We start from the raw sequence: 14,449 nt of genomic DNA, 5'->3' as shown, positions 1-14,449 counted from the left end.
TTTTTCAACCCATTTTTATTTATAGTGCATATTTATATAATTATACAAATAATGTCAAGACAAAAAAAATTTACCCTATTTGGTAAATAAAGACATCGATTAAGGTAAGCTGCATGTTATGCAAGCACGGGAGCAGGGTAACAACTAATATATTTAAACTCTAGGAACTGCAAAGGGATTTTCAACATTCAACTTTATTTATAAATCAAATGAAAAAAAACGAATGCCAGTAATATCGGTTAATAGGGACAAATAATACAAGACCATTAACCCATTACAGTTTGTGATGATCTGATGCCAGCTATTATCAATATAACTTAGAATGTTCTTTACTTACCACATCCAAAGTTTCTTAACATTTAAAAGTACTGTATTTATTACTTTTTAAATAAGTGAAAACATCTATTTTATACAAACTTAATGGAGATGAACTAACATTATATTTAGACTACACAGTGTAATAAAATACTTAAATATGCTGTAAAACAATATATAGTACAGTAAAACTTCAATAATGTGGACATACTGAAACTATTTACTCTATAAACTTTTAATACATTCTTAAAACAATATACTGATAAGTTTAAAAGTACTGCATGGCATTATAATAATGTTAATGGAAATATTACATATTTTCATTTATACAAATTCAATACTGACCAAAAAATAATGTCTCTCATGCTGGCATTAAACTTGGATAATCCCAGGATAAATAATCTGCTTGTATAGTGTCTAAAGCTGCAAGAAAATTTATTTCCTTCCATCATTTCTCACCTTATCAAATTTATAAGCCCTATCACTAATGAAGACAATATGTTCTCAATTTAAAAGAAAAAACCTAGGTGGACATAGCACGCAGAGGGACAAAGATAGGAGAAAGGGAGAACAAATGAAAAAGGATTGTATCTGGAGAAGGTACAGATATGTTGACCAAACCACACACTAGAAAGTGAAGGGACGACGACGTTTCGGTCCGTCCTGGACAATTCTCAAGTCGATTGTGCTTCAATCGACTTGAGAATGGTCCAGGATGGACCAAAACATCATCATCCTTTCACTTTCTAGTGTGTGGTTTGGTCAACATATTTCAGCCACGTTATTGTGACTCATCTGCATAAGGTACAGATACCTGCTTGGAGCGGCCAGCAGACTCACGTATCCACTACAACCCGGTTGGTCCATAACGTATTGCAGTAAACTGTCTATTTTTGTTCTAGAAGTCCCCTTTTGTTCCAACAATGGAGGAATAGGGAAAAGGAGGACAGAGGAGGAAGAGAATGATAGATGGAAGAAAGCAAGGAAAAGATAGAAGAAAAGAAAGGATTAGACTTGACATAGTTAAAAAATGTTAACTAGGTTAATGTTAAAAAAAAATGTTAAAATGTTAACATAATTAAATGATATATGAAATGGGAAAGAAAAAGAGGAATGGAAGATGGAAAGATATAAGAGAGAAGAAAAGAACCAAAGGAATCGAGAAAGATTTAGAGCCGGGAAAGAATGGGACTGGCGAAATGGAGAGGGCACGAGAATAAGACTGAGGGAGAAACATTATAAATTGAAGACGAGTAGAGAAGAGGAAGGTGGAGCAGTTGAGGGGAAACTAAGCAATGAAGTGAACTTTTTTTCACCTTTAAAATGTTCCTGTACCATTCATGCTTCCCAGGTCAGTACATCCATGCTCATGTGCACACTTGTTTCACATTGTACTCCTTATCAGGTGAATGGTCAGCATTCTGCATCTATGAGCTACCTAGAGTCCAGGGGCCAGATTCACGAAGTACAGTAGTTACGCAAGTACTTACGAACGTGTACATCTTTCCTCAATCCTCGACGGCTTTGGTTACATTTATTAAACAGTTCACAAGCATGAGAACTTTCCAATCAACTGTTGTTATTGTTATAAACAGCCTCCTGGTACTTCACAGCTCAATACCTGTTTAATAATTATAAACAAAGCCGCCAAAGATTGAGAGAAAAAATACAGGTTCGTAAGTGCTTGGGTAACTGCTTCATGAATCTGACCCCAGAAGGCCAGCTAGTAACACCATTACCTATGGGCTTTAACAGGCAACTCCTAGAAAGACCTCATTCAGATGTGGAATGATAAAGGCAATAACAATATTATTTTGACAAGTGTTGACCTTATACATACATTTATCACAATACAGTATATCACAGTGTGCTCATGACAAGAAAGTAATCACTATCCCTCTAACAAACGAATAAATTCCCCACTTACTTAACGAATAATTAATCCGCAAGGGAAAACTCCACATTTCTTCTGTAAAGCACTTTGGCAAGCTTGCACTTGTAACAACTATTTTGTGGCATAGATTTAACAAGCTATTTATTGTCATTAAAAATTGTACAATTTACTGCACAACTTTACTACCAAAAATAAAGCCAAACAAATTGGTGGTGTTCGTAATTGTCTTGCTGAAATGATGAGGAAAATATGCATATCTAGGTTATAATAATCTCCATTTGCCCATAAATAGTTACTAACTTTAAAATCCATTTTTGACATGGGCACAAGTAGCACCTTGACTATTATATGAGGATACTGCATAAAATATAAAATTCACAGGCTGAAGTAAAATTTACAACAAAGATGTCTTACAAGTCAACATATTAAATGTGAAAAGTTAAAATTTGGATTGAAATGTAATAAAGACAAATTAGTTCACAATACCATGTGAGAGTTAAATTGCAATATGTCATGAAGAACTTTACAAGAATAGAAATTGTGCTTATACTGTACTAAGAACAAGACTAGAGAAACTGCAAAAAGTCTGATTGGCCCATGCAAGGCAGTTAGGCAAGCTTTTTATAACAAACAACAACCACTCATATTTGCTTAGCCCACACATGAAACATTTGAGCAACCCCCCACATGTATTATATTACTAACATATTCCATAAATCTAAAACCATCTTCACAAAATTCTTCTTTTAATCTTAAACTTAACCGTTTCTATCCATTGTTGCGTGTACTATTTAGTATATATATTTTTACCACCTTATTAATGCTTCTTGTTATATCTTTCATCATTTCTATCTCAAATCATGTCCCGCTATTACTCCTCACCATTCTAAAAAAAAAAATGTAATTTAAGCTTTCTTAATCTCTTTTCATAAGACTGGTTCCAGATGCCTTGGGATAAACTTTACCATCCTTCTTGTCAAACTTTCAGGAGAATTCATGTTTATTCTATAGTACAGTGCCCAAAGTAAAAAGCATGTTTATATGGGCCTAACAAAGGCAAGAAAATGCAGGATAGTAACACATTTTAATACTTAAGCTTGTATGTACTGTATGTATGTATGAGTATATGTGTGGATATGTTTGTGTATGTGTAATTACCCAAGTATAGTTACAGGATGAGAACTGTGCTCATGGTGTTCTGTTTTCCCAGCACTGTCATATAACGCTTTGAAACTACCGACGGGTTTGGCCTCCACCACTTAACTTGTGGTGGAGGCCACCACAAGTTAACCACCACCTCCTAAATCTTAACCTATAACCACCTCCTTCTCACTGAACTTGTTCCAACCGCCTACCACTCTGTGAAAGTGAATTTTCTCATTTCTTCAGCAGCATTGTTTAGTTAAAATCTATGACCTCAGGTTCTTGAAATTCCAGGTCAGGAATTGTTCCCTATCAATTTTTTCTATTCTTATTACTGAACTATTTTGTATATAGTGATCATATTCCATTACAGATTAGTACAGTACAGTACAGTTTTGGACACCATACTATAGAATGGCTGTAAATTCTCTGGCAAGCACATAGAAAAGCATGGCTAATCTGAACCTGGGTGAAAGAAACCTTCCATCTGAAAAAAGACGTATGAAACTTTACACAAAGAGAAAAGGGGCAACATGACTGAAGTGTACAAATGGATGAAAAGGTTCAAGAAGGGAGATATAAACAGAGTGCTGAAAATATTAACCAAAATTATAACACAAAATGGATTTAAATTTAAATTTATTAAAGAAATATGCACACTGGTTCAGAAGTTGGATTGGAAATCTATGAAACAAGTAACCAGTTAACATCATGGCAGAAAATTCACTAGAAAGTTAAATTGTTTAAGATAAAAATATTAGTACCTGTACTGTACATAAATAGGAACTGCCTTGGCAGCAGCCAATTGACCTTCTGCAGATTTCTTTGCTCTGATGCTCTTTAGATTCTACCTGTGCAACATAATATCCCTTGTAAAAACACTTTAGTCACATGGATCTTGTAAGAAAGCTGGACAAATCAGAGATAAAGAATACAGCAAAGGTAACTTTTCAGTTTAAGATGATTTAATGCTCTTTTATTACAGCCCAAGTTCTTTGCGATAGTCATATTCCTTGGTGGGAGGGCAATGGCCGACAGTGGTCACACGGTGCAGAACCCTCAGATCCACCTTGCTCCGAGGCAGTTGAGACTCTGGTGCTGCTTCGTGAGCCACAGAGAGGTTGTCCGAGATTATAAAGTCACCTACACTCCACTGAAACATGACAAAAGTGACACTAAAGTACCACTTCTTTATCTGTGATGTGTGGATATTAAAGTGTATCACAAGTCACACTAAAAGGAGAAAAATTATGATGCTGCTTGTTAACATCTATTTTCTTGAACAGTAAAATATTTTGAAAAACAAACATTTTTGTTTGATTTTTATTTACACATGACTTCTACGTTACATAGCCCATAATATAATAAACCTTTTTAATCTAGTAGTTATTGTCTACATTTAAGCAACCTCCAGATCCTTAAGTGGAAATTTCTTATTAAGTTTATGTGCATAACTAAATTATAATCTCTAAAACACGAAAACCCATAATCTCAAATGCTTATTGTAGTTTACGAGCTGGCCTGAAAAACTGATCATGAAAATGTGAAGATCCTCAGGTACCCATAAGGACCCTCATCAAACACTCTTCCAATAATTTGAAGTACTCTTCCAGATGGAGGGGGGGGGGGGAGGGGGAGAAGTGAGGGAGGGAGAAGAGGAGAAGAGGAGGGGAGGTGGGGAGGAACTATAGCTACTAGGTGTCTTCCAAAATGTCACTCTCCAGCACTACACGAAGAAGGAACTCATAAGCAGAAAAGATGACTGGGATGCTTGGTACAAAAACCCAAGCCCAAATTTTGGGTGATGGGCACTCTCCCGAAGGGACATCCACACAACCGAAAACATCCTGAAAGAAACAGACAGCTACAAAAATATACCAGGACACAAAACTGCAAGGTTGGGTCTCCAAGTGCCAACCACACCAAGTGAAATCAAACAAGCCAGGATGTACCAAAAAAAAAAAAAAAAAAAAAAAAAAAAAAAAAAAAAAAGGCAGGGGGGAGGGGGGGCCAGGGAAAAAATGGAAACCACACAAAGAAACCCTGAGAGAAGCAGACAGCTTCTGTCATTCAGGACAGGCCTGAATGAGTCACAATACTATATATGCACTTCTGGGGCATAACTAGCTCCTAAAGTGCCACACACAGCATAGTCTCAAAGAGCCTAGCACTCAAAGCTAGCCCCAAGAGCAAAAATTCCAGGACCCAATATAACAAAATGTTGGAGAAACATAAATCATCACAGGAATGGTTGAATGGTGCAATACAGCGAAAATCACAGCATGTTAAGCCTTGCACACATCAAGACACGACGTGCAGACAACCCTATGTCAAACAAACAAGTGGATCATAAGGGGAAAAAAACAGCAATGAATGTAATGAAACACCAATTTCAATTACTGGTGACTTAATTCTCAGTTAGGGCAATTTTAGCATTCTCCGCTCTCTGCACCTTTGTAAAGGATGGGGGAGGGGGTCAGGTTTTGGCTTCTGGTCCCTGGTAGACTTTTAATAACTCACAAGGATCTGGTGTGACTTGAATTAGATGGAGGTAACCAGGCAACTAGAAACAAGAGCCACCTCAGCGCTCTCCCAGAAATTATCTAACAATAGAATGAGAAACTGCATGTAGATAGCCACGATCTCAAAAAAAAAAATCCTTATACAGTACCTCGTGTCTGTACTGCCGAGCTTTATTATCCTTGATGAATTCGTGGTGGATCTCTTGCAGAATAGCGTATGTTTCTTCTTCACTTGTGCTTCGCTGCTCGGGAGTCTTGTAGTCCCAAATAAATCCCTCTGTCATGCCCAAATGGAAACAGAGAACCTGACAAGAAAATCATGAAAATCTATTATAAAAATTACTGAAATGAATGCATAGTTATAAATACTTCTGACTTTAAAATACAAAGCACTCTGAAGAATGTGCAGAAAATTATACAGCAAATAATATACAGCTGTAAATTTGATTTAGACTTCTCTTACTACATCAAACATGCCAATTGTTACACTTGGTGAATGCAAATATAGTAGTGTTTTTATTAATCAAATTATAAAGAGGGAAAATAACTGAATAGTTAGGGCAAAATTTTAATACCGTAGACCAAGCCTTCGATGAAAGTGAATGAAAATAGGAGCAAAATTTTTAAATGTCGGAGGCTAGGCAATATTAATTTAATTATATTTAGTATGGAAAGGAATATAAAAGCAGAACAGGACTTCTTTACTAACAATAGTAAAGGTGAAACTGTGAAAAGAATACTGTATAGGAGGGATAGAGAGAGAGAGAGAGAGGGGGGGTGCCAAAATAGCCTTGATGTATGGTAAAGTTATATTGAGAATTAATTTCCTGTATGACAAAACTAAAAGCACAGAAAAAAAATTCTATGAAACGGCAGAAGCGAGAATTTAAATGAAAATAAATTTAAATACTTTATAAGATAAAAATGAGGTTTTGTAAATTTGCAGGATGTAGAGGCCTCTCCCCACTTTCATAATAGGAAATAGTGTAGAACATGGGAAAATATGATTAGAGATACCCAAAAGATATGCCCCACCTGTCATAACTTCAACAATACATGTTGCATTATCACAGAAACAGCACCATTATAATCCATCAGCTTCCCTCTCCATCAAGCAACAGCCCGCCATCCTGTGTGGAAAGTACGAATCTTGCCTCGGCAAGAACATACGGTACTGTACAGTACAGTATAGCGAAATAGGCTCTACACTGATTTCGCTCAGCTGGATATTAATTTAATCCAGAAAATGTATTTTTCCTTAACAAAAACTATTCTAGGGTCATTAAAGAAACTGGAATAAACTAATTCCCAAAATAAATGAACTATCTTACCTTTTTCTTTGTCAGTGGATGAGAATAAATCAGTGGATGTATCGGACCTGACCGACGATCACTTATCATATACAAACGTTCCCACCGTATGCGTTGATCTCGAGGTAACTCTTCAATAATTTCAGTCAGTGGGCAGAATACTGTAGGACCATTAGTTGGTACATGAACCTGAAATTAAAACACTAAGTTTCCAATGAACTTATAAAATGCAAATCTTGCATATCATGAAATTTAAATGAAGAGGAAGGAGCTGTTATACCCAAAATATTGTGTAAAAATTAGTTTGTCTCTCAAATGTACACTAGCAGCGGAAGTAGTTATGGAACGTGTGTAGGAGTTTTATGAGTATGGCAAACTGATTTGGGGCAGTGTGCAATTCATGCCCCCCCCCCCCCCCCTGTTCATCAGATGTGAACTATGAACAGGTGTGAACTATCACACTCTCAAATAAAACAGTCATTTGTGTATCCACTTTGCACACCCATCACAAGAGCAACAACCTTCAAGTTGCCACCGATGTCACTGATGCCGGTCATCGTTTATGCACCTCAAGAGCTTTTTCAAGTTGCTATAAGTTTCCTTCATATGGGCTGCATAAGGCAATGGGATTTTTGGCAAACCTCTCACCCAATATGCAGTAAAACATCTTTAAGACTAGTTTTGGATGAAAATTAGAGTTGATCAACAATTTTAAACATTTCTATTTTCAGTGACCCAGAATTAGTCAAGACTGACCTCATTTATTTCAGAAGCATTTTGGCTTTAGACCAATGTAATCCACACTTAAAATTACATGCAGCCAAAATTCATTCAGGCTCTTCTAAACTTTTAAAAGTGGTTAACTACATTCAGTACCACCAAATCCTCACTCTCCAATACACCACGAAGCAAGGGTCACCCATAAGGTACACAAAACACAGTCTTGTACCAGAACTTTCCCAGCGCCAGACACAACCCGCAGGCGTCTGTCTCATCGAAGTGGCAATACAGCTGCCACAGCTAGAAGCTGGCTCACAAATCAGCAAGTGCCTGTGTGTGTTATGTGGGGTACAGCATATATGAAAATGTTTTATTTAAACAGGATGAAAAAACAAACTACATTGCATTACAGTATATAAAAAACAAGTAAAAGTAAAACACAAAATTGTGACAACCAAAAAGTATCTCCCTACCACAGTTTAGTTCATTTACTATGCAACTCATACCCATCTTGTGGGCGGTAGTGGAAAGGGTTACAGAGGTACACAATGAGCTCAGGGACTGAACCCCACAATTCATTTAGCTAAGCAAGTTACAATCTTGATGAGCTCCCAAATCCCAATCTTGATGAGCTCCCAAAATTTAATCCCAACCACAGACACCTAAATTATATTCAAGAAAAAATATTGGAAAAAAATGCCAGAATATCTTACCATATGGTAAAGTGAGTATGCAAATGGTGCCTCTTGAAAACTACCATCAATGTGCCACCCGGTTCGACCAACATCTGACAACGTAAGAAATAACAAAATTCACCTAAGAGTACTGTAAATATTCATATACTCATTAGCATGCTTTTAAATTATAAGTTTCTTAGATGCACGAGCTAAAGTGCAGAATAAAGCTACACAAGATCATAATGAAAATTATAATGAGTGTTGGCCTTCAAAATACTGTATGACTGAAGTATAAATAAGCACCAATATGTAAGGAAAACAACTCTGAAAAAAAAAAGTTGTAACAGTTGAGAGCTAGAGAGTTACACATGTGTGCTATACATGTACACATATACATGTATAGCACACACGAATAGCGCATAAAAGAAAAATAGGTTGGGAGTCAGAACATTAGAAACACAAGGTCCAAGAGCTAACAGCTCGATCATGCAGGCACAAATGTGTAAATATACGTATGTGTGCACGATTAGGTGGGTGTATATACAGAAACCGAACCAACTCAAATCTTGAATGTGATATGCAAGGTAAGTTACAGAACAGAAAAGTATCTACCAATAATATATTTTAAGCAACTTATCGAACAGTGATATTGATCAACTGATTAACAGTAAGAGTAATATTTATTCAACCAGCACAACTGTGAGCTCATTGATAATGTCATATAGCAGAGATTAAAAATGTAAAAGCTACATTATTCTAATCACGTAGGACTGAAGTGTTAGTGCCTGATTATAAAGCTACTTCATTATGTGGATAGAACACAAATAAGATAAACAATATTATTGCTAAAATACTGTACTCTCAAGTAAAAAATAAACTTACTTGTGCAGCCTTCGGTGCGATCATTAGAGACTCGGAACACATCTGGGTGTGGAGATCGTGGATGCTTATAAAAGGTAGAATCAGGTTCACCAAACCATTTAGCAATTTCCACATGCCTGTCCCCACTGATAACACCCTGATCCTATTAAAAAGAAAAAAGATTATCAAAATTCTAATAAACCTTTGAATGTGTTTTAAAGTCTCTCAAAATATTACATATGTGCAGTGTAATGAACAAAAAGCAAGGACTGAATAAAGTAATCGGACACATTCAGGTTGAACCTGCTCACCCAAAGTTACTAAAATTCTACCCCAAAAATAGGAGAGCTACTTGTGGCTCAAAAATAAAATCAGCCTTGAACGCAAAAAACACACCTCTCGCTGATAGGATCTACGTGGATCCCTGAACATATCTCGCTGGGATGGGTCCTCCCTTGCCAAATCACATCAGCCATAGGAGTTCTTTATGGTTTATTAGAGAACTGAGTCAGATCCCACAGTGGCACATGGAGCAGGGGATTATTATGATCATCCTCACCGAGAAAACATCCAGAAACTATGCAAAGCAATACTGTACTGACAATAGTATTGAGTCTTTATATTGGAGGGCCTTCTTGTGCCCTCCACAAGGTGTGTGGGTTTGCTAGGGAAATTTTGCTTTTACCAAGAGATCATTTAAGGATTTATCTCATTTCCAAGCTAACATGGGTATTTCTTGTGGGAGTTTTTTTCCATGCTGGGTAACTTGCGTGTAGAGACTCTTTAAATATCCCCAGAGTTTAACGAGTTCTCTCTGGAGCAGCCCCGCAATTCTTTGAAAATAGAGGGTCAGGAGTATTAGCCTCTCATTAGCTTGCTGCTGTCCCTTGTGCTGTAGTAATGAAGATCTGGTTCTTTGTGCTAACTTTCTATCTGCATCTTGAAGGATTTTATCAGGGTATCCTCCGTGTCTGATAAAATCCCAGTGACGCTTAAGGACCCCCCCCCCAATCTCACCATCGCTGACCATTCGTTCAGTTAGATTCCCAAGGAATAGGGCAGGGATCTTTTTAATGATAGTGGGTTGCTTGACCAGTATTGGAATTGTCACTCTACCAAAATTGTTAGAAGCTCCAATAGTATACCTGGAGAGAGTTTCGAGTTGTTCTACTCCACGAGCTCAGCCTTAGGCCAAGCTCGACCCTATGTGCATTTCAGTCAAAACCAAGGAGACCCTCGGGTTTGCAATGTTTGGTTAGGTTAGGTTAGAACAAATTGGTTCCCATTCATGATCTTCCCATTTCTACTGTGGGCTAGTAAGGAAACGTGCCCTTACTTGCATATCCTGCAAGAAGGCTCCCTCTTTCCAGGCTATCATCAGAGGGGAGTTCGAAGAGAAAGGTTGCCACGGGTGCTCCATAAAAGTACCTTCCATCCACTGCCAAAGTTTGATTATCTACTTCCTGCAGGTTCTTGATGCTGTATGAATATACATTGAAAGAAGCACCATCCTGGAGAGTGGAATGTTAGATGTTCTCAGAAGGTCCCGTGTCAAAATTTGTTATTCTTATAAGTTGTGTCGACCTTACAAGATGCTTTCTTCTTGTAGTATCGAAAGAAATCTCCTTCTAAGGAACTGAGAGTCTACTGTACTTAAACTTATTTGCTTAATGTTATGAAGTTAAAGTACTACATACAAATACTTAAATTAGAAACATTTATTTGACAAGTTATTACTTACAGAACACAAAGTGCCCATGCCATTACAGTATATTTATAAAAGGCAAAACTTATAAATGTCTCGTACAGTTGCACGAAGGCTCATTTTCAAACCTTGTATATTTTTGTATACACCACATAAATGACTACAGTAAATTATGTAAAAATGTTCAGGAGTTGCAGTTATATTCCTTTATTCATTAATTGGACATCATTCATCTCTTACCTTGAAAATCAGCACGCGATGCTTCGTCACATCCTCTTTAATAGCAGCAATAACTGTGAGTAGAAATGCTTGCCAATAATAAACCCAGAATTAACTGCATTTGATAAAATTATCAAATATACAATACTATAGAAAATCTAATTTAAATATAAAAAGATACATCAGAAAAATGTTTTCACTAAACATTTAGAAACTGAAAAACTATTTTGTGTGAATTACTGCACTTGACAAACCCATACTACAGTACCTTAAACCACACTACTCAAAAGTAAAAATCAGGCAGCACCATTCTTAAGTGTACAGTACCTAGCTATCTTATAATCCCCTGTAAATAATGAATCCCCTATCAAATAATCCCCTGTAATAATGAATCAATTCAAACAGGATTGTAAAACCAAACTCGCATTCCTTTATGCATTTATATTTTTGTCAAGTGCAACACTACACCTTGGATGAATCTATTCCAAAGCCAGCAAGAAAAACAGTGTAGCCTCAACTTTAACTTCAATTTTGTACAACCTACAACCCAACAACTGCAAACTACATACATTATTGATATGAATGCTACATCTTTAACTAAATATACAAATTTCCCTTTTTCTACTTCAAACAAGTCCCTGCCTGTATGTGCAACAGAACACATTGCAGTACTGCATACAGTACCTCGTCTGTATGCACCAAGTAATGATCAGCCCATCCCAGTACTGGTGCACCTGGTGGTTCTCTCAAATATACAGGTGTAACACTAAAAAAAACTACTTTCACATGCAGTTTTACACATTGTGCTTCTAGGCTCACCATCTTTTGGTACATCTTTCTTTAGGTCAATCCCTCTGACTTCACAGCCAAGCTTCCAAGGGGTAAGTTTGTAGCTGCTGTGACTGCTCTCTTGAGTACCCATGTGGATAAACTTCAGCAAAGACCTTCGGAGATGCAACAGCTTGGCCAAAGCTTCAAGAGCACTCTCTGTGTACCTGAGAGAAAAATAAAGATGTAAACCTTTTAATTTTGCAGTTTAACATTCACAAATAACAGTTCTTGTGCTCAATACAATAATAAGTACCTTACTTTGCGGTGATTCCGAGTATCAACTTCCCCCACGATCCGGTCTTTGACCAGACCTCCTGGTTGGTGGTCTGATCAACCAGGATGTAGGATGCAGTTGCTTACTGCCTGATGCATGAATTACAGCCTCATTGATCAGATATCCTTTGCAGGTGTTTGTAGAGTTCTCCCTTAAATACTGTGAGAGGCAGACCAGTATGCCCCATACATGCAGTGGGAGCATGTTGCACATCTGATTTTCAACTGGCCTATTTTAAAATCAGGACATATGGGGAGGAAAAACAATTGTCAAGCCTCCGGCTTTCTGTCCTCCTCGAGGTCACTAGCGTAGTTCGCTAAATGTGGTTCCAGGATGAGAGCTATGCTCATGCTGAAACTGTCAGTAGTTTCAAAGTGTCGTGTGTGTTATATATATATATCAGTTCCCGTGGCGTAGTGGTAAGACACTCGCCTGGCTTTTCGCAAGTGCTTTGGCCTGGGTTCATATCCTGGCCGGGGAGGATTTACTGGACAGTTAACTGTAGCCTCTGTTTACCCAACAGTTAAATGGGTACCTGGTTGTTAACAATTTGGCGGGGTCGTATTCCGGGGAAAATTAGGATAAAGGACTTGCCCGAAATGCTATGTGTGCTAGTGGCTGTACAAGAATGTAAGAACTCTTGTATATAAGGGGGGTAGAAATAGCCTAAGTTACTCTATCCCTTTCAGATGTATTTTTTTTTTCTTGTCTCAATAAACTTACTTGAACTTGAACTTGTATATATAAATTTATATGAGAGTACATTACTGGGAAGTTGGGACACGAGCATAACTCATCCCTTAACTACACTTAGATAATTACAAGTCGGAGTCCAGGAGCTAATAGCTCGATTCTGCAGACAAAAATGATCAATAAATAGTAAATACTTGGGTAGTTACTCAATACAACAAATACAATCAATACAACACCGACCTGCCAGCCGGCTCTCTACTAACTACAATAACGCGCGCTCACCCAAATGACAACTTGCTAATCTTACCTCAGTAACCTTGGTGGGCGTGAAGGTCTCGTCTGGAGGAGGTGTGGCCGCCACAACACTCGTCAACACCACAAAATATTACTAAGAAGAGAGAAGCACCCGACCTTCTCAACCCTGCAGCAACTTCCGCACGACAGGGGATACAATGCTAATAATAATAATAATAACAATAATAACACTAATAATAATAGTAGTAATAATAATAATAATAATAGTAATAATAATAATAAATATATTTTATTTGCAAGAAAGTACAATGGGTTGGTGAGATTACATAACATTGGAATTTTTACATTCATACAAAGCCACTAGCCAGCTAGGCGTTTCGAGCAGGTCCTTAATATAATATATCTGGTAAGATGAACAGGTACATAGCAGAAAGGTTTTATATATCAACAAATAATTACATCATAAGTTGACAGCAGTGATTCCACTGGAAAGGATATACAAACAAGCCATAATGTAGGACAGAAAACGGGAGATGCTTTTTCACCCATGAGTTGTAAATCCGTGGAACCGCTTACCCGCCAAAGCCGTAAACGCCAAAACTTTTTTTTTTTTTTTGTATATATACAAGAATTTTTACATTATTGTACAGACACTAGCACGTATAGTGTTTTAAATTACAGCTAGAAAATATCAGCAGGGGAAATGGTGGGACCTTTGACAAGCCGCCAGCTTCCTGTCCTCGTCGAGGCTACTAGCATTAGTGGCCCTCAGGTAAATTCAAGTAAATATGTCTTAGGTATGTTTAAGAATGTTAGAAACATTTGGCAAATCATTGATGTATATGAGAAATAGGAGAGGTCCCAAGATGCTGCCCTGTGGTACCCCTACTGTCAATGGTAGTAGGGGAAGTTATGCTATTGATGCCTACATATTGGGGTCTGTCACTAAGAAAGGAATGAATATAGTCCAAAGCAAGGCCTTGAATACCATAGTGGCAAGGTTTAAGTTAGAGGTAATTATGGTTTACAG

The 14,449-nt window shown here is 37.3% G+C and overlaps 1 protein-coding gene across 2 annotated transcripts; it reads right to left on the bottom strand.

Moving 5' to 3' along the window:
• LOC123766547 (alpha-ketoglutarate-dependent 2,4-dichlorophenoxyacetate dioxygenase) lies at window positions 1–13,606 on the bottom strand. Of its 2 annotated transcripts, XM_045755792.2 has the most exons (8): window positions 13,472–13,606; window positions 12,186–12,361; window positions 11,388–11,440; window positions 9,464–9,605; window positions 8,618–8,691; window positions 7,206–7,373; window positions 6,024–6,179; window positions 1–4,505 (listed from the first exon to the last, which is right to left on the bottom strand). In XM_045755792.2, exons 2-8 carry the CDS (start codon window positions 12,286–12,288, stop codon window positions 4,332–4,334), a joined length of 870 nt encoding a protein of 289 aa, XP_045611748.2. In that variant the 5' UTR covers window positions 12,289–12,361; window positions 13,472–13,606; the 3' UTR covers window positions 1–4,331. The 2 variants fall into 2 exon arrangements, with proteins under 2 accessions (XP_045611748.2, XP_045611749.2); XM_045755793.2 differs by lacking the exons at window positions 11,388–11,440; window positions 13,472–13,606 and having other exon boundaries at window positions 4,194–4,505; window positions 12,186–12,350.
• Between the last annotated feature and the right edge of the window lie 843 nt (window positions 13,607–14,449).

This window comes from Procambarus clarkii, chromosome 62 (assembly GCF_040958095.1).
Source record: "Procambarus clarkii isolate CNS0578487 chromosome 62, FALCON_Pclarkii_2.0, whole genome shotgun sequence".
Taxonomy (NCBI): Eukaryota; Metazoa; Arthropoda; class Malacostraca; order Decapoda; family Cambaridae; genus Procambarus; species Procambarus clarkii.
The sequence above is the reverse complement of the archived record's forward strand: the minus strand, read 5'-3'. Positions and strand labels throughout refer to the sequence as shown.